At 44.2% G+C, this 23095-nt stretch overlaps 1 protein-coding gene across 2 annotated transcripts in view; it reads left to right on the top strand.

Annotated features, from left to right (window-relative positions):
* Positions 1-23095, top strand: part of RABEP1 (rabaptin, RAB GTPase binding effector protein 1) — a 148566-nt gene that overhangs the window by 15716 nt on the left and 109755 nt on the right. Inside the window, exons 2-5 of one of the 2 annotated variants that reach the window (XM_030222556.1) lie at positions 6699-6827; positions 13190-13393; positions 18122-18282; positions 19225-19344. In XM_030222556.1, coding sequence (XP_030078416.1) covers positions 6699-6827; positions 13190-13393; positions 18122-18282; positions 19225-19344 — 614 coding nt within the window. The remainder of the gene's footprint in view (positions 1-6698; positions 6828-13189; positions 13394-18121; positions 18283-19224; positions 19345-23095) is intronic. The other variant, XM_030222557.1, reaches the window with a different exon arrangement.

Below are 23095 nucleotides of genomic sequence, written 5' to 3'. Positions count from 1 at the left end.
GGACCAGTGCACTAAGAATGCTGGCTCCTCCCACGATCTAAATTTCAGGATTTGGGTGTCCCCGACCGTATTATCGAAATGAAAGTTGGACATCCATTAATATGGGTTTTCCCTGCCCCTCCACCAGGACATTTTGCGAGGACGTCCTCAGCAAAACTTGGGCATCCCTTTCGATTATACCTTTCCACGTGGACAGGCAGAATTAGGGGTCTTTTTGAGAGTTAGGAAGAAAATTGCATAGGAGGGAAACAAGAGTAGATTTCAGCCCTTATTGGGAAATTCTCTGCAAAAACACTACACATCAACTATGCAGAATTCTTAAAAATTTTTGCCCAGAATTCTCCCAGGAGTAAAATTCATAGTCTCAAATAGTGAGTGATTTGGAGGTTAACAGCTTCCATCTACACAGGTCATGAGATTGGACAGCTTAAAATAGTTTTTGTGTAACTGAAAACTGATGTACTGTGTTTCTCCGAGGACCAGCAGGACAGTTGTATCCTTACATCTGGGTGACGTGATTCTGACAGAGCCCGGTGTGGATGCCGCTCAGTGCTCCATTACTTTCAGACTTTTGGCAGCTGCCCCGCTGTGCATGCTCGAGTGCCTTCCCGCCTGATGCGATAGCATGGGACATACATAGTAACATAGTAGATGACGGCAGAAAAAGATCTGCATGGTCCATCCAGTCTGCCCAACAAGATAACTCATATGTGCTACTTTTTGTGTATACCCTTGTGTATACCTGTGCTCTTCAGGGCACAGACCGTATAAGTCTGCCCAGCACTATCCCCGCCTCCCAACCACCAGCCCCCCCTCCCGATCTTGACTAAGCTCCTGAGGATCCATTCCTTCGACACAGGATTCCTTTATGCTTATCCCACGCATGTTTGAATTCCGTTACCGTTTTCATTTCCACCACCTCAGTTTTCATTTCCACCACCTTCAGTCGAGTTTTTTTTTCCTGAGGAGCAAGGAGGTCATGTCTTGTTGATCTCTGCGATTTTTTTTCATTTGTGTTTGTGCCTTCCCATGTGGGTATTTTTGCTTTATTTTCTTGCTTTTTCACAGTATTCATTTTCTCTCTATTTTTTTGTACAGTTTTCGGCTCTCTTTAAATTTTTTTTTCGTAGCTCCCAAGGCCCTCTTAGGCCTGAGCACTGAGCTCAATTTGAGGTAAACACCTTTTTGGCCTCACCATTGAGCCTTTTGGTTTAGCTGCTGTTCTTTGACATGCCCCAGAAGACTCCCAGTGGCTTCAAGAGATGCACCCAGTGTAATCGGGTGATATCTAGTACCAACCCACACAATTGATGTGTGGGGTGCTTGGGGCCTGACCATGATGATCTGTGTTCTCGGTTTAAAAATGCAGTAAATAACACAAAACGCACATCGGGCCCACCAGAGGGAACATTCTGGATCCTCTAAATCCAGCCCATCGACATCAGAAGCATTGATCTCAATGGCTGCCCATTCAACACTGGGAGTGCACCAGCATTAAAGAGGTCTTCACCTCCCTTGAAGTTGAGCACTGGTAGTAAGCCCCAGGACCGATCTGCATCAGACCAGACACCGATTCGACATCTTGTGGATTCGACATCTTCATCTGCACTGAGTGACCCCAGTGTCTGGCTTTGGGTGAAGGCCAATAGGCATTAACGTTGGTCCCCTTTGATGCACGGTGCTGGGAGCTCTGGGGCCTCGTTGCCGGGATCCGAGAGGTCTGCCTCTAATACTGCTGCCGTCACCTCACCCCTGTGCAGCTGGGACCCCACTTCCAATTTGGCATAGACAACTCAGCAGGCTGTTTCCACACCGACATCGGCCCCAGCCCTATCGATGCCTGTTCTTGATGTCTGGTTCCGAGCTATGCTGAGGGAGGATTTAGCAGGCTTACTATATCTCCAAAGTGCTCATGCATTGAGTGTGCTTGTGTCAGCTGCAGAACTTATCCACTTCGGCCCCAAGGTCCATGAATCACCTATGGAATGGTCTCCAGCCCCTTTGCTTCAAGAGGCATTGGTGTCTGCACCTCTCCATGCACGGTATCACTTGACAGTGGGAGAGGACGCTCCCTTGAAGTTCAGATGTGAGAAGGCACTTCAGTGCCTAGCCCCAAGGCCTGGACAACCTTCCAGTAGGCTGAGACAGGTGCACCCTCAGGAGTCCCATCAGGACTATTTTGAATCTGACACGGACTGGTCATGAAAAACTGAAGAAGAGCTAGACTACCTCTCTGAGGAGGGATTGTATAGCATACCCTCAGACCCCTTTCCACCTGATGAGAGGAGAGTGTGTCCACCTGAGCCGTAAAGGAAATTGCAATGCCATTCCCTTTAAGTTGAAAATGGAGGATTAACTTAGGGCTGATTTATTTTCAAGTCCTGGAGTTTGATTCTCCCCCGCAGAGATGCTGTGACAGTCCCTCTACACAAGATTCTCCAGGGTGCACAGATGAAGAATTGGGAGACCCCTTTCTCTGTGTAAGTTGTGGTGAAGGTGGATTCCATGTATCAGGTCCAGAAAGCTCCCAGATTTGAGTGGGCCCAGTTGCCACACCACTCCCTGGTGATCAGATCCTCTCTGAAAAGGGCTAGGAGTTCCAGGTCTCATGCCTCTGTGTCTCCAGGCAGGAAGGCTAGGACCCTAGATTCTTTTGAGAGAAAGGTTTACCAGGACTACCAGCCCTAAAGCATTTACTTGCAGTCCTTGAGTCGTAGTGTGCTAGACTTTGCAGACACTCTCTCACAGGAGCAGGCTGCTCAGCTTCGTCGGCTGGCCAAGAGGCAGAAGGTCTGTCAAAAATATTTGTCTAGGGGCACTTATGATACTTTTGATGTTGCGTCCAGATTCTTCGCTTTGTGTGTGTGAATACGCAGACTCTCATGGCTGCATGTCTCTGACCTTGAGCCTGCGGTTCAATAGAGGTTAGCGGATGTACCTTGCCGGGGAGACCCCTTTTTGGGGGGCAAGGTGGAGGATGTTGCTGACATTAAAAAAAAACAAAACACTGACATCGTCCTGTCTTTCTCCCGGCGGCCTCCTTCTGCATCTTCCTTTGAAACCCACCAGGGAACCTCCTAGTAGAGAAGTTCCTACTACTCTCAAAGGCGTAGATTTACTTTTGTCCGTACTCCATAGCAGCCTCAGATCCAGTGCCCTTGGGCCTGCCAGTATCATTCAGAGAAGTCAGCCTGCTCCCCGGGCAAAAGCAGGGACGAGCTTTTGAGTGGCTCCAGGAAAGCATATCCGTCAAAGTATCCATTTTGGATGGCCTGCCAGTAGGAGGGAGGCTAATTTCGCCCCCCCCCCCCCAAGACCGGTGGGTTCTCCAAATAGTCTGAGTAGGATACACTCTCAGACACCTCCAAATTGTCCACCACGAGTGTCTCTTCACTGCGCTTGGCACGAGCAGGTACTTGCAGTGCAAAGGAACTGTCAGCCCTTCTCCAGACCCACGCAGTTGAGCCTGTCCCACCAGGGCAGGAAGGACAGGGATTCTATTCCAGGTACTTCGCGTAACCAAGAAAATGGGGGTTTTGTTCAATCCTAGACCTAAAGGCCCTGAAAAAATATTTGGTCAAGGAAAAGTTCAGGATGTTTTCCCTGGGCACCCTTCTCCCCATGATTCAGGAAAACAATTGGCTATGTTCTCTAGACTTCATATAACCACATCCAAATAATTTCCTGTCACCCAGAAGTATCTCTGATTTCTAGTAGGGAAGCACCATTTCGAGTACTGCATCCTGCTGTTTGGCCTTGCATCCGCACCCAGGGTATTCACCAAATGTCTTCAGTAGTCACAGCGTGTCTACGCAGGCTTGGGAGTGCATGTGTTTCTTACTTGGACAGTCGGCAGGTTAACAGCACATCATGGGAGGATGCTCAAGTATCAATGCAGAGAACCATCCTGGTGTTGGAGCTGCTAGGGTTTGACCCATCTCTAATCTGTTTAGCAATTGGAGTACATAGGAGTCCTGTTAGATACAAAGTGCACTTGAGCCTTCCTTTCTCAGGATGGGCGATCACTGATCAGGTTCGCAGGTAACAGCTCAGCAGGTGTTGAGATTACTGGGCCCTATGGCCTCTACAGTACATATTACACTCTTGGCACTTCTCCATTTCAGGATAGCCCAGTGGATCCTAGCTGCTCAATGGCATTGGGCCATGGAGAACCCAGTGGATGTTATCAAGGTCACTTCACAGCTCAGTCTCTCAGCTGGTGGCTAATTTGGTTCAGTTTGACCCTGGGATTACCATTCCAAATTTGTCCTTTCCAAAAGATACTGACCGCGGATGCATCCAACCTGGGATGGGAAGATCATGTATATTGCCTTCACACTCAAGGCACTTGTTTTCCCAGGAGATGTCCTTCTATATCAATCTCCTGGAATTGTGGGCACTATGGAAAACTGTAAAGGCTTTCAGAGATTGGCTGAAGAACCAAATTATTCTAATTCAAACAGACAATCAGGTTGAAATGCACTTTGTCAAGGGGGGTGTGTGTTTGGGATCCTACCCCTTGTGTTAAGAAGCAGTCAGGATGCGGTGGTGGACTCTCAAGTACGGCATGGTGCTCAGAGCCACATACCTGGTGCGGAAAGACAGTTATCTGGCGGACAGGCTGAGCAGGATCATGCAACCACACATGGTCTCTCAATATGAGTGTAGCCCACGAGATCTTCTGAGTATGGGGCACCTCCTTGGTGGACCTCTTTGCCACTCATCTCAACAACAAAGTCCCTCAGTTCTGTTCCTAATTCAGATTACATGGTAGACTAGCATCAAGTGTCTTCTTCCTGCATTGAGGGGGGACTTGTAGGGAAGACTTTGTTGAAACTCAAGCACGATCAGAGAACCATGATCTTAATTGCACCCTACTGGCCAAGGCAGTTCTGGTTCCCTCCACTTCTGGAGTTGTCCTCCAAAGATCTGTGCGGATTGCACTGTTTCTGACCCTCATTATGCAGAACAAGGGGTCCCTTCTGCATCCCAACCACCAGACCCTGGCCCTCACGGCCTGGATGTTGAGGGTGTAGAGTTTGCTTCCTTGCAACTGCCTGAGGGTGTCTTCAGAATTTTGCTGGCTTCTAGGAAAGATTCCACCAAGAGGTGTTAACATTCAGATGGAGGTTGCTGGTGTGGTGTGAGGGAGAGGCCCTAGATCCACTATCTTGTTCTACCCAATACTGCTGGAGTACCTCCACCTTTCCGAGTCTGGTTTAAAGCACCAACTCTGTAAGGGTTCACTCTCTGTAATTAGTGCTTATCTCCATCAGGTGAAGGGTAAGCCCATCTCTGTACAGCCTCTAGTTGTTCACTTCATGAGAGGTGTGGTGTTGACGAAGCCCCCTCTCAAAACTCCCATGGTGTCTTGGGATCTCAATGTCATCCTCACCCAGCTGATGAAAGCTCCTTTTGAGCCACTAGACTCTTGTCATATGAAGTACCTGACCGGGAAGCACTGTTCCCTCTAAGCTGAGCGACAGTCCTTCAACTGCATTGCCGTCAGTGAGGGGTGGTGCTTCAGTATTGTGTTTTCAATGCTTAGGGAGGCTCCTTGGAGTCCTGCAGAGCTTGCCTGTCCCTCACTATTAAAAAAAAAAAATGTGATAGTGAAACAGCACTTCCCACTGGCAGGACTGTAGGTGGACTCCCACTTAGCTTAGAGGAAACAGTGCCAGGAAGATTTTTTGTGGCGGTCACTTTTTTTAGTGAGCTTCAGGTCCTAGTAGCTGATCCACTTTACACTAGATTTCATCATAAGTTCCATCTTAATCAGTCATTCTGCCAACATTCTTCCCAAAACCTCATGCCCATCCTGGAGAAAGTGCACTTCATACCTTGGACTGCAAGCGAGCCTTAGCCTTCTGCCTGGAGCGGACTAAAGCTCATAGGCAGTCCACCCAACAGGATGGGAACAGCCATCTGAAAATGCACTTTATCCAGTTGGCTAGTAGATTGCATCTCCTTTACTTATGCCCAGGCTGGGCCAACTGTTGAGGCTCATGTCGTGGCTCACAATGTCTGAGCCATGGCTGCGTCGGTAGCCCACTTGAGGTCAACCTCCAAGGCTGTGACATGGTTTTCATTCCACACGTTAACATCTCATTACTGCCTCGAGCAGAATATGATGTGATAGTTGGTTTGGCAAGACAGTCCTGCAGAATTTGTTTGGTGTCTAGAATCCAACTCCACCCTCCTAGGTCCATTTTTACTCAGTTCCAGGCTGCACCTCCATAACCAGTTTTGTATATAATTTCAGGTTAATTGTTTCAACATAGTCTTGCCGTTGCAAGACTCTGTTGCCCTACTGTTGTTTTCGGTGAGCCTTGTCACTAAGGATATAGCTGTCCTGCTTGCCCTCAGAGAAAGTGAAGTTATTTACCTGTAGCAGCTGTTCTCCGAGGACAGAAGGACAAGTATCCTTACAACTCTCCCGTTTCCCCTTGAAGTTGAATTCTTTCTTTTTTTTTTTTTTTTAATCTATTTTATGTTACTGCGAGTCCTGCACTCGCATATTGGGTGGGAAGGCACACATGCATGGTGGGACTGCTGCCAAAAGCCTCTTAATACAGCGCTAGGCAGCATCCACACCAGGCTCCATCAGGATGATGTTACCCAAATGTAAGGATGCTTGTCCTGCTGTCTTCGGAGAACACCTGCTACAGGTAAGTAACTTCACTTTCTCTGTGTTTCAGTTTCTCTACAGCAGCGAGTAGCAGAATTGGAAAAAAACAATGCAGAATTTCTCCGTACAAAGCAACAGCTTGAGCAAGAATTTAATCAAAAAAGAGCTAAATTTAAAGAGCTGTATTTGGCAAAGGAAGGTGAGAGAAAAAACCCCATTTAAATTAATAACTATTTGCACACAGTTCTTTATTGTATATTTTCATGTACTGATAAAGTATATCAGAAAAAAAACTGCTGGGAAGGCGTAGTTTTATATAGGTGGCATGAAAAAGCACTCTAGGATTTGACACCCAGTGGTATGCATTGCTGCTGTTACAATCCAAAAATAATGTTTGGCGTCTTCATTTTGGATCTATTTAAAAATTACGGTAATTTTAAATGAGCTTTTGCATGCCACTTATCATATATGGAAAATCTTTGGGTAAAGAATACTAGCTAGATTCTTAAACATCTAACGGGGGGGGGGGGGGGGGGGGGGCTGCAGATATCAATGTGGCAGGACCTGGGATCATTTCTGGCTTCGGTCAGCCACCTAAGAAGGAGGTGGGGTTGGCAGAAACAAGGATGATGTGAAGGTAACTTTCACTGTCCCTGGGGGTGGGGAATCCATTGTTTTGTATGATACTTAAATTGAGGGCCTATAACTGCATGTTTTTCCTTTTACTTTGTTATAAGCCTGTCAAAACTAGGTGATGAACACAATTAGATTTTTAAATCCATTTCAATTTTAGGCAAAAGTATAATGTTTCACCATAAAGAGATCCCAGCAATGCTGGTGAAAAGATCTACCTCTGTATTCTTGGCATACAAGCACTCAAGTATTTTTCAACATTAATATTTAATTCCATAATAGAGCAGATACTTAATTTTTAAACCTATGACTAAACAGAGAATTAGTAAAGAACTAAAATATAATATAGACAAGTAGACTAAATTATACATTCATTCACTGTAGCGTTTACTTTTAAAAATGAAGTTTTTGAATGACTGGCAGAACAAGAGTGCAGCTAAGTTTCAGAACAGTGAATTAAAGGGCCTTTTTTACTAAAGTTTGGTAAGATTCCTCCCCCCTCCACAAATTTGTTTCCACTTAAGGTGTGCCGAGTGCCTTTCTTTTATTTTACTGCTCAGGGCAAACACCATATGGGCCTACATTCCATGTTTCAGCCGATAGCCTAGATGTTCACAGGAACATCTTGAAGACATGGAACATGGGCCTCAATGCTGCCTCATGAATGGACAAAAAAAACAAAACATGCAGCACCCTCACCTGAGGGTTTTCCTGGTACTCAAATGAGCAAGGTAGCTAGCCATTGAGGATGAAAAATAGCACCTGTGACTTCTAGCGATAGTATTGCAACTCTGCCACTAGAGGTCATCCTATCATGTCAGGGCAGTATGACAAGATGGCCCTTAGTGGTAGTACCACAAGACTACTGCTAGGAATCATAGGTGCCATTTTGAATCCGGGCATTAGTAGAGCAAAAAAGAGGGGGGGTCTGCTCCTGCTGTTCTCCACTAGACTACAAGGGCAACCCCTGGGTGAGTCCCATTTGGAGAGGGGGCAACGCTTGCTGTGGTTAGTATTTAGTTGCTTAGGGGGATATTTACTAAAATGCACTAATGGGCTGATGATCAGAGGTAAATGTGGGCCCTAGAGGCTACTAGCGCCTGCATTTACCTGCGCTGTATGAACAGAGGGCCCTGGTGCAACAAACAATGAGCGTGCCAGGGAATACCACAGAGCTGTTTTAAATTACATTTAAATTAGCTCTGTGGTATTCCACCCATATGATCAGAGAAAAGCACTATGATCATACAGGTGGAATAGCACTGTTAACCCTATGCGAGCTCGGAGCTGGCATTAGGATTAAGGCTCCCTTCTCTGCCCTCCCCTTCCGTCCAAGCCAGGCAGCCCGGGCAGCCACCGTCAGTCTTGAGGGTCCACTGGACCCCCCCCCCCCCCCATGGTTAAAGGCCCTGGTGGCCTAGTGCCATACTGACACCCCCCCCCCCCTGACAGAAGGACATGGGGGGTGAAGGTCTGGTGGATCTCTAGCTCCCTCACCCCCCCCCACGCAAAAAAAGGTCCATGGTAGCCCAGTAGACAACCCCACTGTCACCCAAACCCTTCCCCCTGTACCTTGAAATGGTGGAGGAGGGTGCAGCACTCCCTCTTCCTTCCAGCTCTGCCCAGGATGCACTCATTTCGGTGTATGGGAGGGGGGGGGGTTCAGGGGCATAGGCCACCATTTGGGTGCTGGCGGACCATTGGAACTGCAACCCTCTGTTCTGTCAGGGGGTAGAGGGAGTAGGAGATCTCCCATCTGGGGGGTTGTGGCACTACACCACCAGGTCCTCTGGGGTGGGGGGGGGGGGGGGAGGGCTAGAGGTCCACCGGACCTCCCTTGCATAGGTATAATTGACTGTTCCTGGTTTTGTTTTGTTTTTTGACAGCCCGGACCTGTCGAACAATTCTGCGGGAGGGTTGTGCCTTGGAAGCATTCCTAGGCACAATCCTTCTGCAGAAGAAGCCCATTGATCAAAACTAATAGCGTGCATAAACTTCAGGCACTCTTATCTTACACTCCCGATGGGGTCCCATTTCACCCAAAGCTTTGTCAAGGGAGTATGCCCAGAAATGGTCTTATAATCCAAATATATAAATACAGATGCAACTAAGTGTTCAAGATGGCTCACTAACAATAAAATTGTAACATTCAAAAAGCAATGAAAAAGAATTGTGTGCTCACTCAGCATTCTATTTCATCTTCAACGCCAGAAACTGTCCAGCATGGCATCTGTATTTAACTGAGATGTCCACAAACAGCCTATTTGTAAAATCATAAAACTATGGTGCTTGATAAGGAACAAAAGAACAAGCTATTCAAAACAAATAAAAAAAAATCCATAATGAATAATCTGATATATTAGAAATAACTGTCCATTCAATTATCCATTTCTTTACTGCATTCAAACCTGCCAACTAATTAGGATGCACATGTTATCTATTAAAAAAAAACCTATTGCATTAAAAAAGAGCTGCTCATTCAATTGTTGCATTTCAAGCCCACTGACTGTGGAGTGAAGCCTAAATATCCAACGTTGCTCACTGTAGAAAGTGATGAGATTATTCCCTGCCCTGGATATTTTCTTGTATTTGAATCTGATCAATAATAAAACACTTAAATTGAGCAAAAGCCCCTCCCCCCCGTTCTTAAACGTGAAACACGATTTGTGTTCCAGCAACCATGTATGCAATTTTCGCTTAGTTTTACCTACATACAATTTATTACAGTGGCACTGAAGAACATTTATTACGTACTTGGAAGTGCAGTCTGTGATTGAAAAATTCTGATAACATTTATTGTCTGCAGGATTTATAAACTCATTACATTCCAACATCATATCACAAGCGCTACAACCTCCACTTTTGAAATGTCCATGCTGTAATCCATTTTGTTCATTATCACATCGTCGTGACAGCTGACCTGGACACAATAATTCTTTAAATTGCGACCCTTGGAGAAAGCTATATGTAGTTGACTCTGATTTAACAATGGATGAGCTTGAACAATATCCCAGTTCTTCTTTATTATTTTAGCCAGCTCTTCCCCTCCCTTTGCAAATCTCAAAACAAATGTCTCTTTTTGGTCTTCTTCCACAGCAGATCCATTGCTATCTAGAAATAACAGATCTCTATCATTATATTTGGCTCTAATATAGGCTTTCTTGATCACTTTTGGAGGATATCCATGATTAGATAGATCATCTGCTAACTTTTTCACTTGAATCTTGAAATCTTCCATATTGGTATGAATTCTCCTGAATCTCAAGAACTGTGAATATGGCAAATTGTCTTTCAAGGTGCAAGGGTGACAACTTTTATATTGTAAAGTGTTCCTATCAACGCTTTTTATAAAAACGTAAGTAATGAAACTTCCATTTTGCCAGTATATTTCTATATCTGAAAAATGAATGTGAAAACTAGACTTAAGAGTAAATTGGATGGCTGGATTACAACCGTTCAACCAGGTCAAAAACTTGACAACGTTACTTCATCACCTTTCCATACCATGAAGACTTCATTAATAAAATATTGCCATAGCAAAATGGAATCTTTATAATGTGAAGAACAGAGACATTGATCTTCAAAATCAGCCATGAATAAATTGGCTACTGAAAGCACAAATGTTGCACTCACTGCTACCCTGGTCATTTGTAAAGAGTAATATCTTGAAACAAAAAATAATTTTCCTTACGTGCCAAAGAAGCTAAATCCAACAAAAAATCCGTAGGAACTTCAGCTGGTCATGGTCTTCCATCTAATGCCCTTTGCAAAACTTTCAGTACTTGATGCTGTGGAATTGACATGTATAAGGATATGATGTTCAAGGTCACTATATGAAAATTGTACACACGGTTGTTGGAACACAAATCATGTGTTTCACATTTAAGAATGGGGACACCTTTGATATCACACTGTCAGGCTGTTGGACACATTTTTGCTCTATTTAAGTGTTTCATTATTGATCAGATTCAAATACAATAAAATATCTAGGGCAGGGATTGATCCCTTCACTTTCTCAGTGTGAGCAACATTGGATATTTAGGCTTCACTCCACAGCGCCAGTGGGCTTGAAATGCAATTGAATGAGCAGCTCTTTTAATGCAATAAGTTATTTTTGATAGATGATAATATATGTGCCCTAATTAGTCGGCAAGTTTGAATGCAGTTATGAAATTTTTTTTGAACTATGTAGAATGTGAGAATTTTTATGGCTTTTGTTTTGAAAAGCTTGTTCTTTTGTTCCTTTTCAAGCACCATAGTTTTATTTGTGAGGGTCTCAGTTCAATATAGACGCCGTGTTGGACAGTTTCTGACATTGAAGATGAAAGTGATAGAATAATGAACAATTCTTTTTCATTGCTTTTTGGATGTTACAATTTTATTGTTAGTGAGCCATCTTGAACACGTGGAGGGGCATAATCGAAAGGGGCGCCCAAGTTTTCCTGAGGAAGTCCCGGTGAAGGGGTGGGGAAACCTGTATTATCGAAACAAGGTGGGCGTCCCATCTTTCGTTTCGATAAAACGGTTGAGGACGCCCAAATCTTGAAATTTAGGTCATCCCTAGAGATGGTCGTCCCTAGACTTGGTCGTTCCTCATTTTCGGTGATAATGGAAACCAAGGACGCCCATCTCATAAACGACCAAATGCAAGCCCTTTGGTCATGGGAGGAGCCAGCATCTGTAGTGCACTGGTCCCCCTGACATGCCAGGACACCAACCGAGCACCCTAGGGGGCACTGCAGTGGACTTCAGAAAAAGCTCCCAGGTATATAGCTCCCCTTTCCTTGTGTGCTGAGCCCCCAAAACCCACTCCCCACAACTGTACACCACTACTATTGCCCTTATGGGTGAAGGGGGGCGCCTAGATGTGGGTACAGTGGGTTTCTGGTGGGTTTTGGTGGGCTCCCAATTACCATCACAAGTGTAAAAGGTGTGTGGGGGGTGGGGGATGGGCCTTTGTCTGCCTGCCTGAAGTGCACTGCACCCACTAAAACTGCTCCAGGGACCTGCATACTGCTGTCATGGAGCTGGGTATGATATTTGAGGCTGGCAAAAAATATTAAAAAAAAATTTTTTTGAGGGTGGGAGGGGGTTAGTGACCACTGGGAGAGTAAGGGGAGGTCATCCCTGATTCCCTTCGGTGGTCATTTGGTTAGTTCGGGCACCTTTTTGTGGCTTGGTCGTAAGAAAAAAAGGACCAGATAAAGTCGTCAGGGACACCCTTTTTTTTTCCATTATGGGTCGAGCATGCCCAAGTCCCGCCTTCGCTACGCCTCCAACACGCCCCTGAGAACTTTGGTCAACCCCGCAACGGAAAGCAGTTGGGGGCGCCCAAAATCGGCTTTCCATTATACCGATTTGGGTGACCCTATGAGAAGGACGCCCACCTTGCGATTTGTGTCGAAAGATGGGCGTCCTTCTGTTTCGAAAATAAGCCTGTTAGTTACATCTGTATTTATATATTTGGATTTCCAGACCTTTTCTGGGCACACTCCTTTGATAAAACTTTGGATGAAACGGGACCCCGTCGGGAGTATAAGTGTGCGTGAAGTTTTGATCATATGAACTATGCTGTATACACTATAAAAGTGGTTTTTATTCATAAGAAAATTTATTAAAAGGAAGATATTATAATAAAGTGACTGTGTATAAAAGGTGTTTTTTTTGGCCAGTGATGATTGCAGATCTTGGTGGTGACTTAAGTTTGTGTGAAAGCACTGAAGCAACATACAGTGTTCGTTTAACCCACAATATCTTGTGATTTTTCACATAAGGTTGTGGCGTGTTCTTTGAGTTTAGTAATAATATAAGCACAAAATGGATTTTCCCTAAACAGTGAATGAATGGGGCAGTTGTGTTTTCCAAGCCCAGCTGCTAGCTTCTTTGTGAATATACTTTTTGCAGACTTAAGCTGTGCTTTTGTTTCAGAGGACTTGAAAAGACAGCGTAGTGCTCTGCAAGCCACCCAAGATGAACTGGAACAATTGCATATTAAGTTATCAGAATCACTTGCTGAAATAGAGAACATCAAAGCCATTGCTACTATCTCTGAGAGCACAAAGCAGGAAGCCATTGATCAGGTGAAGAAACAGTGGCAAGAAGAAGTAGCTTCCCTTCAAGAAATCATGAAAGGTAGGAGTAAAACAGTACAATATATTAACAATAATTACACTTTTAGTGAAAGTAAAAAAAATAAATATTCATTTTCATCTCTGATAGACAAGCCGAAATCAGTGGGTTGTATCCCTTCCCCACAATTGGGTACAGATACTGAACTATTCTAGTGACATCACTGGTATTGAGGCTGGTGCAGCGTGGAGTTCTATAGTTATTTACCAATAGCAGATGGCGTTGGTTGGTTTAGGCTAGTGCAGCAGATCTTAGGCCTAACTTCCTGGGATGCGTATGGTACTCAGGGTTGAGCCCTCGGGCCTTAGCTCTAGCAGTAGAGCCAGGGCCGGCTTAATCATTGGACCAGGTGAGGCTCTGGCCAGGGAGCCATTGATTAAGGGCGTCAAAATACCCTGCCTCTGACATCACCTGGTCTACAGGTTAAGCCTTTTTGCCCACCCCACCTCCTCAGTCCAGTCTTTCTTTTTCCTTCTTTCCTTCCCTCCCCGCAGGTCTTGCACTGCTCCCTCATCTCTCATGCCCCCATGGTCCTGAAAAGTTTACATCCATCGCTAGAGTCCTGTAGGCATGACACAGCAGAGGGAAGACTCAGGAGCTGGCCGAAGGCAGCCCGTTATGCTGCTGCTGTTGCCACTGGTGACCAACCTAAACTTTACAGGACCGCAGGGGAGTGTGAGATGCGAGGGAGCAGTGCTGGACTCGCAGAGGAGAGGGAAAGAGAGACTGTACCCATTGGGGGGGGGGGGGGGAGATACTGAACCTGTGATGGGAGAAGAGGGAGGGGGTACCTTTTTCCCTAATCCAAGGTGCCCCACAGGATGCGTCAGAGGAGAATCTAGATGTCTCACCCATGGGGGAGGTTTCCTGGGCTAGGGGAACTTATTGCTATCAAAGGACGAGGAGAATTCTCCAGTTTGTCACTCTTCAGATGCAAAGAGCTGGGTCAGCTAATGGTTGCTGTCTCAGAAGCTCTGCACATCACTGTCCCAGCTCTGGCAGAGCCTTTGGATTATGATTATCTTGGAGGGGCTGTGGAGACCAGCTAAGGCTTGTACCTTGGGCAGATATTATTCCTAGCTGAGTCAGAGGCCCTGGAGGGATCTCTTGTGATACCCAGTTATTAAGCAGGCTTTACCCCCCTCAAGAGGGCCTCGACAGGCTTCTCCAGCTCCCCAAGGTGGGTGCGTTGGTCACAGCATTGACCAAGAAAATTGCCATTCCTGTGGACGGTAGTTCATCCCTCGAGGATGCTCACGATAGGAAGATGAAGCTGCTCCTCAAGCAGGCTTTTTCCTCTTCAGCTCTTGGCATCCAGTCCTCTCATATGCTGGGTGCAGCAATTCCCAGAGTCTCCTGAGGTGACTTGCCTTTAGTCTAGTGTGGCCTTCCTTGCAGATGCCTTCTATGATTTGGTCCACATCACCACATTGTGTACCTTGCCTCAGTGGTTACGGCTTAGGCACTGGGTGGCTGATTTGGCCTCCAAAACTGTCTCCGGTAAGCTGCCATTTAAGAGGTGATGGCTGTTTGGCAAGGATCTAGAAAAGTTAGTGAAGGACTTGAGGGGGAAGTATGCCCTCAGTGGCTTCTTTCCCCCTTCTCATCCCCTTTCTCTGAGCCCCCTTCAGCCACCTAACTCCTTCATTTAGACCTGTTTTACCATCCCCGCCATCTGCCAGCGTAAGCTCCCTTTTGCCATCCCCAGCCTTGCATCCCTATTCATCCTCTTTCTCCTACCTGCTTCACTTAATCACTCCCTATGCCCCCTTCCCCCACCTGTGATCCAGGCATTTTTTTTTCTCTTTTGCGCTTCCTTCAAATCTTGGTCCTTGTCACAGGTCTTTCCTTGCAGCTGTGGAGCTTTGGCATTTAGGTCCTCTGAGCCATGACTGAATCATTCACTTCTATTGGGAAGCTTGGCTCGGTTGCTATGTTCTCTTCATTCCATACATTTACGTCTCATTCCTGTTCTAAGTAGCATGCCTGCGGCAGCATTCCCAACATATCCTTAGATTTCGATGAATAGTTATTTACTTTGGGTTCTAAAATCCAACTCCACCGCCTAGGCCCATTTTTATACTATCCCAGGCTTCACATCAGATGATTTGCGTGTGGTTACCGATTTCTCTATGTATTAATCTCGCCATTGCCAGATGCAAGTCGTCATTGGTTGCTGTCCTAGTGAGCCTGGTAGCTAGGGATGCCCCAGTTGTGAGAGTATGTGATGATCTTAACCCTTTAGTGTCCAATGTTCCCAGCAATCTGTTCCCATATGGCTTATTACGGGAACATTGGACACTAAAGGGTTAAGCTGGCAAAATAGGTAGAAAAGGTGACATTAGAAGCCAGAAGAATATTTGGGTGCACAGAGAGAGGAATGGCCAACAGGAAAAAGGAGGTGCAAGTGCCTCTGTATAATTCTTTGAGACTTCAATTGGAATACTGTGTACAGTTCTGCAGACTGCACCTTCAAAAAGATTTCAGCAGGATAGAGTTGGTCCAGAGGGCAGGTACTAAAGTGGTCTGTGATCTTCATCATAAAGCATATGGGGACAGACCTAAGGATTTCAATATGTAACTTTTGAAGAAAGACAGGAGAAGGGAGACATGATAGACATTTAAATATCTCCATGGCATAAATGCACAGGAGGCAAGTCTTCCAATAGAAAGGAAGGTCTGGAATAAGGAGACATAGGATGAAGGTGAAAGGGGATAGACTTGGACTCAGCAGTAATCTAAAGAAATAATCCTTTATGGAAGGGGTGATGGATACTTGGAATGGCCTCAGATGGAGATGGTGGAGTGAATTGTATCTGACCCCAAGAAAATATGGGACAAGCACATAGGTGCTCTAAGGGAGATGAAAGGATAGTAGATGGTATGGATGGGCAGACTGGATGGGCCAAATGGTCTTTATTTGCCATCATATTCTATGTTTCTAGGATTGCTTCAGCTGGTCTGATTCAGAGAAGACCTCCAAGGCAGAGGTGATAAACACAGTACAGATTATACCTCTCTGGACCCAATAAGAACTTTCTCAATATTGAGGGTGCTCAGCACCCACTGTATCTATTAAACTGATTCAGTTGTTGGGAGTGCCTTGACTGGGTGGTGAATTAATGTAAAGAATCATCTAGTCCTCATCTAAGAACTGGAGTACTTGGAGGTGCCGTTTGACACCGGGAGTGGGATGGTGTTTCTCTGAGAGAATGAATGCTCAAGCTACAGTTGCAAAAGGTAGCCCTTTGTGAGCAGGAAGCCCAGAGAGTCTGGGCCTGTCTCCAGCTTCTCATTTCCATGGCAGCAATGATGGAAATGATACTGTGAGCTAGGACTCGCACAAGTGGCCTCTTCAGAGAGTATTGTCTTACTGAGATCCTCTCTTGCAGAAGTTAATATAACTTCTTCCCCTTTCTGGGGTGTTGCAAAGGTGCCTAACTTGGTGGGCTGAACCTGAGTGTTAGAGGGTTTTCTAGCTCTTTTACTGGGTACTAGTGACCCTTGATGCTTAGACATTCTACTTCCTGTGCCACATGCTACTTTTTGTCTTCGTGTCCGTTCCCGGAATATTCATCATGTAATCTTTGCAGCTCCTTCACTGCCTGTGAGTTCAATTGGTGGGGGGTGCATTTTCTCTGCCAGATTGCTCAGGGGCAGTGTTCTCAGGTGGGAGCATCTTGGTCCATCAACCATCTGGAAGCAAGGGCCATTCGGTTATCTTAGTTGGCAAACTATATTTCTTTCTGGTATTAACAGAATAACGTCATGCTTCCTGCTAAGATGACTTGTCACCAGTTAAGAGCTACTGTGAAAATGACAGCACATTTGCAGTTCTCATCCACAGAGGACACTTGCAAAGCAGCAACTTGGTCATCAGTGTATATCTTCACAAAACACTACTATCTAGAACATGCTTCAGAATCACAGTGCTACTCTAATGTATGTTTATGCTTCAACTTACCTCCTCCCATCTACTCTATTCAACACAAGTTGTGGGTTATAGCATGGAGCAGCTAGGATAAGTGCAATCCTCAGCTTGTGAGTCTCCATTTATGTGGCTGTAGTGATCCTACATGCCCATGGGGAAAGTATAGTTGCATACTTGTTATGTGTGTTGTTCATGGACGCAGGATACTAATGCCACACAATCTTGCACTCCCATCTATAACTGAAGCTAGCTGTGGACTGGAGTGACAGAACAATTTTGAAGTGTGGGAACGCACTCATGCAGGCTCAAAACTTTTTTCCCAGAATTTTCTGAGACGTTGGAGATAGAACTTGACTCTGCTCTATTCCATTGATGTCTCCCACTTCTGTGGTTGTAGGATCCTGCTGTTCGCAGAGAAAACCTGTTAAAGGTATGCAGCTATACTTCCATGTTCATTCAGCAGAGTGGGGAAAAACAAAACTGAAATGACTGAGTGGCCCGCTGCAGATGGGAAGTGTCACACATATCAGAACTTAATCCCTGAGGTCTGGGATTGCTCTTGCACTTGTATTGCTGATTTAGTCAACACTGTAAAAAACCCTGGATCTTAAAAGTTGCTCAGTGATGGAATGACCACTTGGATACAGAATAGTAGCAAACTGTTCACTATTTTTGGCACACTTATCTGTTGCAAGGTCTGATCAACTTTGCATAAAAATCCTGTTTATTATGTTGAATATTTTAAGTAAAACATGATACTATATACATCAGTGAGAGTCTTTAAAATCTTGCTTTTGCAGAAACAATTTGTGACCATGAGCTACAGTTCCATCTTAGACTGGAGCAAGAACGGGTTCAGTGGACACAGTACAGGGTGACGGTAGAAAGGGAAATAGCAGATCTGAGAAGGCGGCTTTCTGAAGGTCAAGAGGAGGAAAATCTAGAAAATGAAATGAAAAAGGTGTGTGTTTTTTGTTTTAAAATATCATGGGAGGTCATCTCGGCGTCGGTGTTTCTAAAATGGAGTAATAATCTTTAGTTCCGTTGCCAGAATTGATCCTTTGTCCATATATCTGAATAATATGCAGGAGGGTCTTAACTCTAAAATATGAAATTCTCAGCTTCTCTTTTTCAGAAGATAGCTGTATTCTACATCATGTGTAGTATTTTAGTAGAACAAACAGCAAGTAAACATACTCATTCCTTATTGAAAGAAAACACAACAGTGTTGTGAACTACTTCATGTGGAATGAGATGTGATATGATGGTTCATGCAGTGTGTATGATGTCGTTTGTGACATTGCCATTGTGAAAGTTGTGCAGTGATTAGTGACTCTTGCTTATATGCGTAACTGAAACTTTATCTTAAGCCTAGAAAGAAGCAATTTTCAGTAAGCTGGTTAGTGGCAGGAAATGCAGGTACGTTTACTAGTGTAGGTTTTAGTGAATTTTCAAAGAAAACTTTCTGCACTATATTTAGATGCTCAGTGGGGGGACAGTTTTTTTTTTTTTTTTCAGATCCCTGACCTAGCTTGTTAATGAATTTAGCTAGATTGTTCTGAATGTTGCTTTCATTGTGCATGTCTAGGGAAAGTGCACAGTAGTAAAAAGTCTTGATTTTTCCATGCCCTTCTCCACCCTTCAGTAGGAAGCTCGGCTTAAAAATAAAGACATAGGGGAGTGGCAATGTTGGTGTTGCCTTGAAATGTTACAGGTGTTGATACTACCACACACTGGCTAAATAAGTGCCCATTTCTAGTGAGTACTTCAGGAAAACTAAGTTTAAAAATGAACACCAAATCGTATATTTATAGAGCACAGTTTCCATAACTGCAATCCAGGTTGTATAGCAGTGCAGCTTTTGTTTAGTAGATATTTTATATGTCCTTTCTTTTGATTTTAGGCACAAGAGGATGCTGAGAAACTTCGTTCGGTTGTGATGCCAATGGAGAAAGAGATTGGCGCTTTAAAGGAGAAACTGGCAGGAGCAGAAGAAAAGATCAAAGATCTGGAAGCTTCAAAGGTTGTATAGTGTGTTGCTCTCTGGCATGGTTTTTTTCTTCTTGTCGTTAACTGCTAGTGCTGAAAAGTGTATCTTAAATTACACCATATAGATGCTCTAATTTATTATTTATATAGATGTTTTAGTTTACTATTTTAAAAAAAATCAGCAAAAACTGCTTCTTAGAAGGCAAAAAATGAATTTGTGGTTTTGATTGTTATTGCAAGTTCTGACTCCCAGAATGTCCCTTTTTTTGTACTTAGAGGAGTAAAGCCTTGTTCTGATCCAGCGCTATTTTTAGCGTGCTGTTTGGAACAGCTTGGGGCTTTTGATCATCTGGGCATTAGGCTGAATGTGTCCGATGGCTGTCACATCCAGCCCACCACCAAACTCTCAAAACAGTTATTCACAGTTGGAGTTCTTGCTTTGCTTTTGCTACAACTGCCCCTTCCCCTCTCCCTGGAATTAAATGTTCATGGCAGGTCTGTCCCAGTAAGGCTACGCTTATGTTCTTATGATGTTATGTCTCTTTCTCACGTCTGGAAATCTCCCCCTTAATACTGAGATGGAAAGGTTGTGGGAAAGCTAAAATGAAAAACAAGTATGTGAAGGGCAGAGGGGATCAGCACCATTGGAGGGCTTGAAAGCAGGAAATGGAGGCTGGGGTCTTGGGCTGTGGCAGTGCTGCTGTTTCTCCCACTGCAGCACTATTGTTCCCCAGCACATCCATAGCGATCTTGCCCTGCCAGGCAGCCCAGGTGTGACTGGTGCCTGTCCAGGGATTACCCTAGCTGCTTTCAAGATCTGCACCCAAAGGAAGAACAGGAGCAGGCAGCAACACGACAGCTCCTGACCTCCCGTAAAACGTTCCTTGTAAAAGGTAGGGGCTACTTCTGTGCATTACTCAGAAAATGGTTGTGCATCACTTGGAATGCAAATACTTACCTGCTCATTTAAATACATTGGCATGCGATTCGTGTTTTCTGCTTCCGCGAACGGAATATTGGGCCCTGAATATCATTTGCTGGGTTGCTCATTAGGGTTTAACAGGACAGGAGTCTCTTCAGCCCAGTTAAAACCTTTAGAACATAAGGCGGTATGTTTCTGTTCTTCTTTATGCATTCTAAGTCTTTATATAATGTATTCACGCACTTTGAAAGATTCTTTTGAATTCCATTCTCTGAAGTCTGCTAAAGAGGAAACCCCACTCTACCTCTTTTTTTTTAAAATATTTATTTATTAAATTTCAAAATTAATACATTCACAATAATAAATGTATAGAAATCAGGAAATACATCCAAAGATTAAAGAATCATCCATTTACATCTCCATGGATTTTCAAAAAATTTCTTTTATACTTAGTCCACTATTAATGATCAAGATACAAAGTATTAGTCAAAGGAAATAAAAGAGTAAAGAAACTCTTACAATAGACATTAGGAGGACAGAATCACAAGTTAGCCTGCGGTTTCAACTCCCCATGGGTGTCTCAGAAACTTGAAGATCCCTGCTTTCTTTACTTATTAATAGGAGCTTCAATTTTTCAGGATCAAAGAAAACATAATATATATTACCAAAAGAAACAAGACATCTGCATGCAAATTTCAACTTAAATGTTCCTCCCAGGGAGAGAGTTCGAGACCTAAGCCCCAGAAATTCTCGCCTTTTCTTTTGTGTGAATTTGCTGACATCTGGAAAAATCTGTATCTTTGAGCCGAAAAAAGGAGCTTCCCTGAATTTGAAGTAAAGGCGAAATATATTATTGCGATCAGTCTCGAAGGCAAATGAAACCAGAAGAGTAGTGCGTTCAGTTATTGACTCTAGTGATGTTTCAAGAAATTGAGTAAGGTTTAAATCAGGAGCAACCTCCTGATTTGTTTTAATTCCAGTAATGTAGTATAATTTAACAATCGGAGGAAAAACTTCTTTTGGAATCTTTAAGATTTCTAGGAAATATTTCTGTAGCATCTCTAGTGGAGGTAACAAAGGGGTTTTAGGAAAGTTTAAAAATCGTAAATTATTCCGTCTGAGTTGGTTGTCCAAAAATTCCACTTTCCTTTGATCCCTTTCTTTCTCCAAAAGAACATTGTCAACTAGAGTTTGTAATTTTTTAATTGCAAGAGAATTTAACTCACTTTTTTCTTCTTGCTTCGCCGTTCTCGACTCCATTAGTTGTTGAGAGTTTTTTACTTCCTTCACTTCAGCAGTTAATTCAGAAGAAATCTTTTGCAGTGAAACATTCATTATCTGAATGGCATCCCATAAGGTATCCAATGTTACTGTTGGTGGTCTAATTAATTCGCCGAGTCTCACTGGTGAAGGCGTCTGAATAGAAGCGGGTACAATCTCCCCTCTTCCCGCCTTGCGCTCAGACGTCGCCGCGTCTGGCGTCGAATATCCCACAGGGCCGCTAGCAACTTCAAAACTATCAAAATGAAGTTTTCCTGTAGGGTCCGTCTCTCCACCCGGTCTCGGCGGCGCAACTCTACTTGGCGGACTCAGCGAAATCGCCTCCACGCCAAGATCTCCGACAAGATGTTGCTTCGGAGATCCAACCAAGGCTGAAGCTTGTGATCCCAGCGTTTGTAGCCCGAAGTCTTCTAAGGTAGGCTGCTTTAGCGGTACGATGTCCCCTGTGCTAGAAACGGCTTTAGCACCAATCTTTCCTTTCCTCTTAACCATTATTAAGGTAGGGAAAGGAAAAACGCCACGCTAGCTTCCTCGAGTCTCAGAGCCTCAAAACGCTGCTCCTCCCCTGGACGCCATCTTGATCGCCATGGCTCTTCCCCACTCTACCTCTTAACACCAGCTTTGCATCTACTGTTAGCGTACCAGACCAACACATTATATTATTCACTGCCTGGCAGTGTGATATGAAACCAGATTAGTCTTCATGAGTCAGTTTTCCTATGATGAAATTTAGTATCTGCTAGAATCTTAGCTAAAAGCTTAACATCTAAATTTTGAGAGAAATTGGATAGTATGAACTGCACTGAGTTGGATCATTTCCTTCCTTTTCTATATAGAAATGCCTGCTATTTTCATAGCATCAGCTAAATTCCTGTTTTGCAGAAGTATGTAAGTCTCTAGTGACTTCACCAGAGAACCTGCATGGATCTTATGAAGGCATCTGGTGTGGGTGCTTTATTGCTCTTCAGGGATTTAATAGCCCACCACATTTCACCTCTTTCTTCTGTGTGAGTCTTCACTGGGGTTACCTCAAGATGCTTTCTCTTCCATCCTAGAGCTGCTCTCCTTTTATGTAAAGCTTTGTAAAACTGGGCAAAGCAGTTGCGTGTCTCTGAGGAATCATGCAGCTCATTCCCCTTGCCATCCCTAATTTTCAAGATATTGCCCTTCTTTCCCTGTGCCCTTAGCTTATTACCTTGCTCAAAGTGAACCTGCCTGACTTTCAACATTGCATAATGTATGCCATCGATTGTTAAAGCCATTAGCTTCTCCCGGCTACCTTTAAGTTGCTTTTGAATTTTTTCAGATGTTTTTGGTTTGTCATGCCTTTTCCAGGCTGCTATAGGTGCATTCAGCTATCTTACATCCTAAACTTTTCTGTTTTGGCTTCCCACATCAGCAGCTCTCTATGCCTTAAAGTCATCCTACGCTATCACTGGGCTTCCATCTCCCATATCACTAACATGAAATATTAATATGTGTTTGAACTTATTCCATTTACAATACTTGGCTAGATGATCATGTTCTTAGTTTGATCACAGTCCATACGAAAGTGTGGTCTGACCACGTGGTATTTTCAATT

The sequence above is a fragment of the Microcaecilia unicolor genome, chromosome 13 (genome assembly GCF_901765095.1).
Source record: "Microcaecilia unicolor chromosome 13, aMicUni1.1, whole genome shotgun sequence".
Taxonomy (NCBI): Eukaryota; Metazoa; Chordata; class Amphibia; order Gymnophiona; family Siphonopidae; genus Microcaecilia; species Microcaecilia unicolor.
Note: the sequence above shows the minus strand (reverse complement) of the source record. Positions and strands in the feature narration are given on the sequence as shown.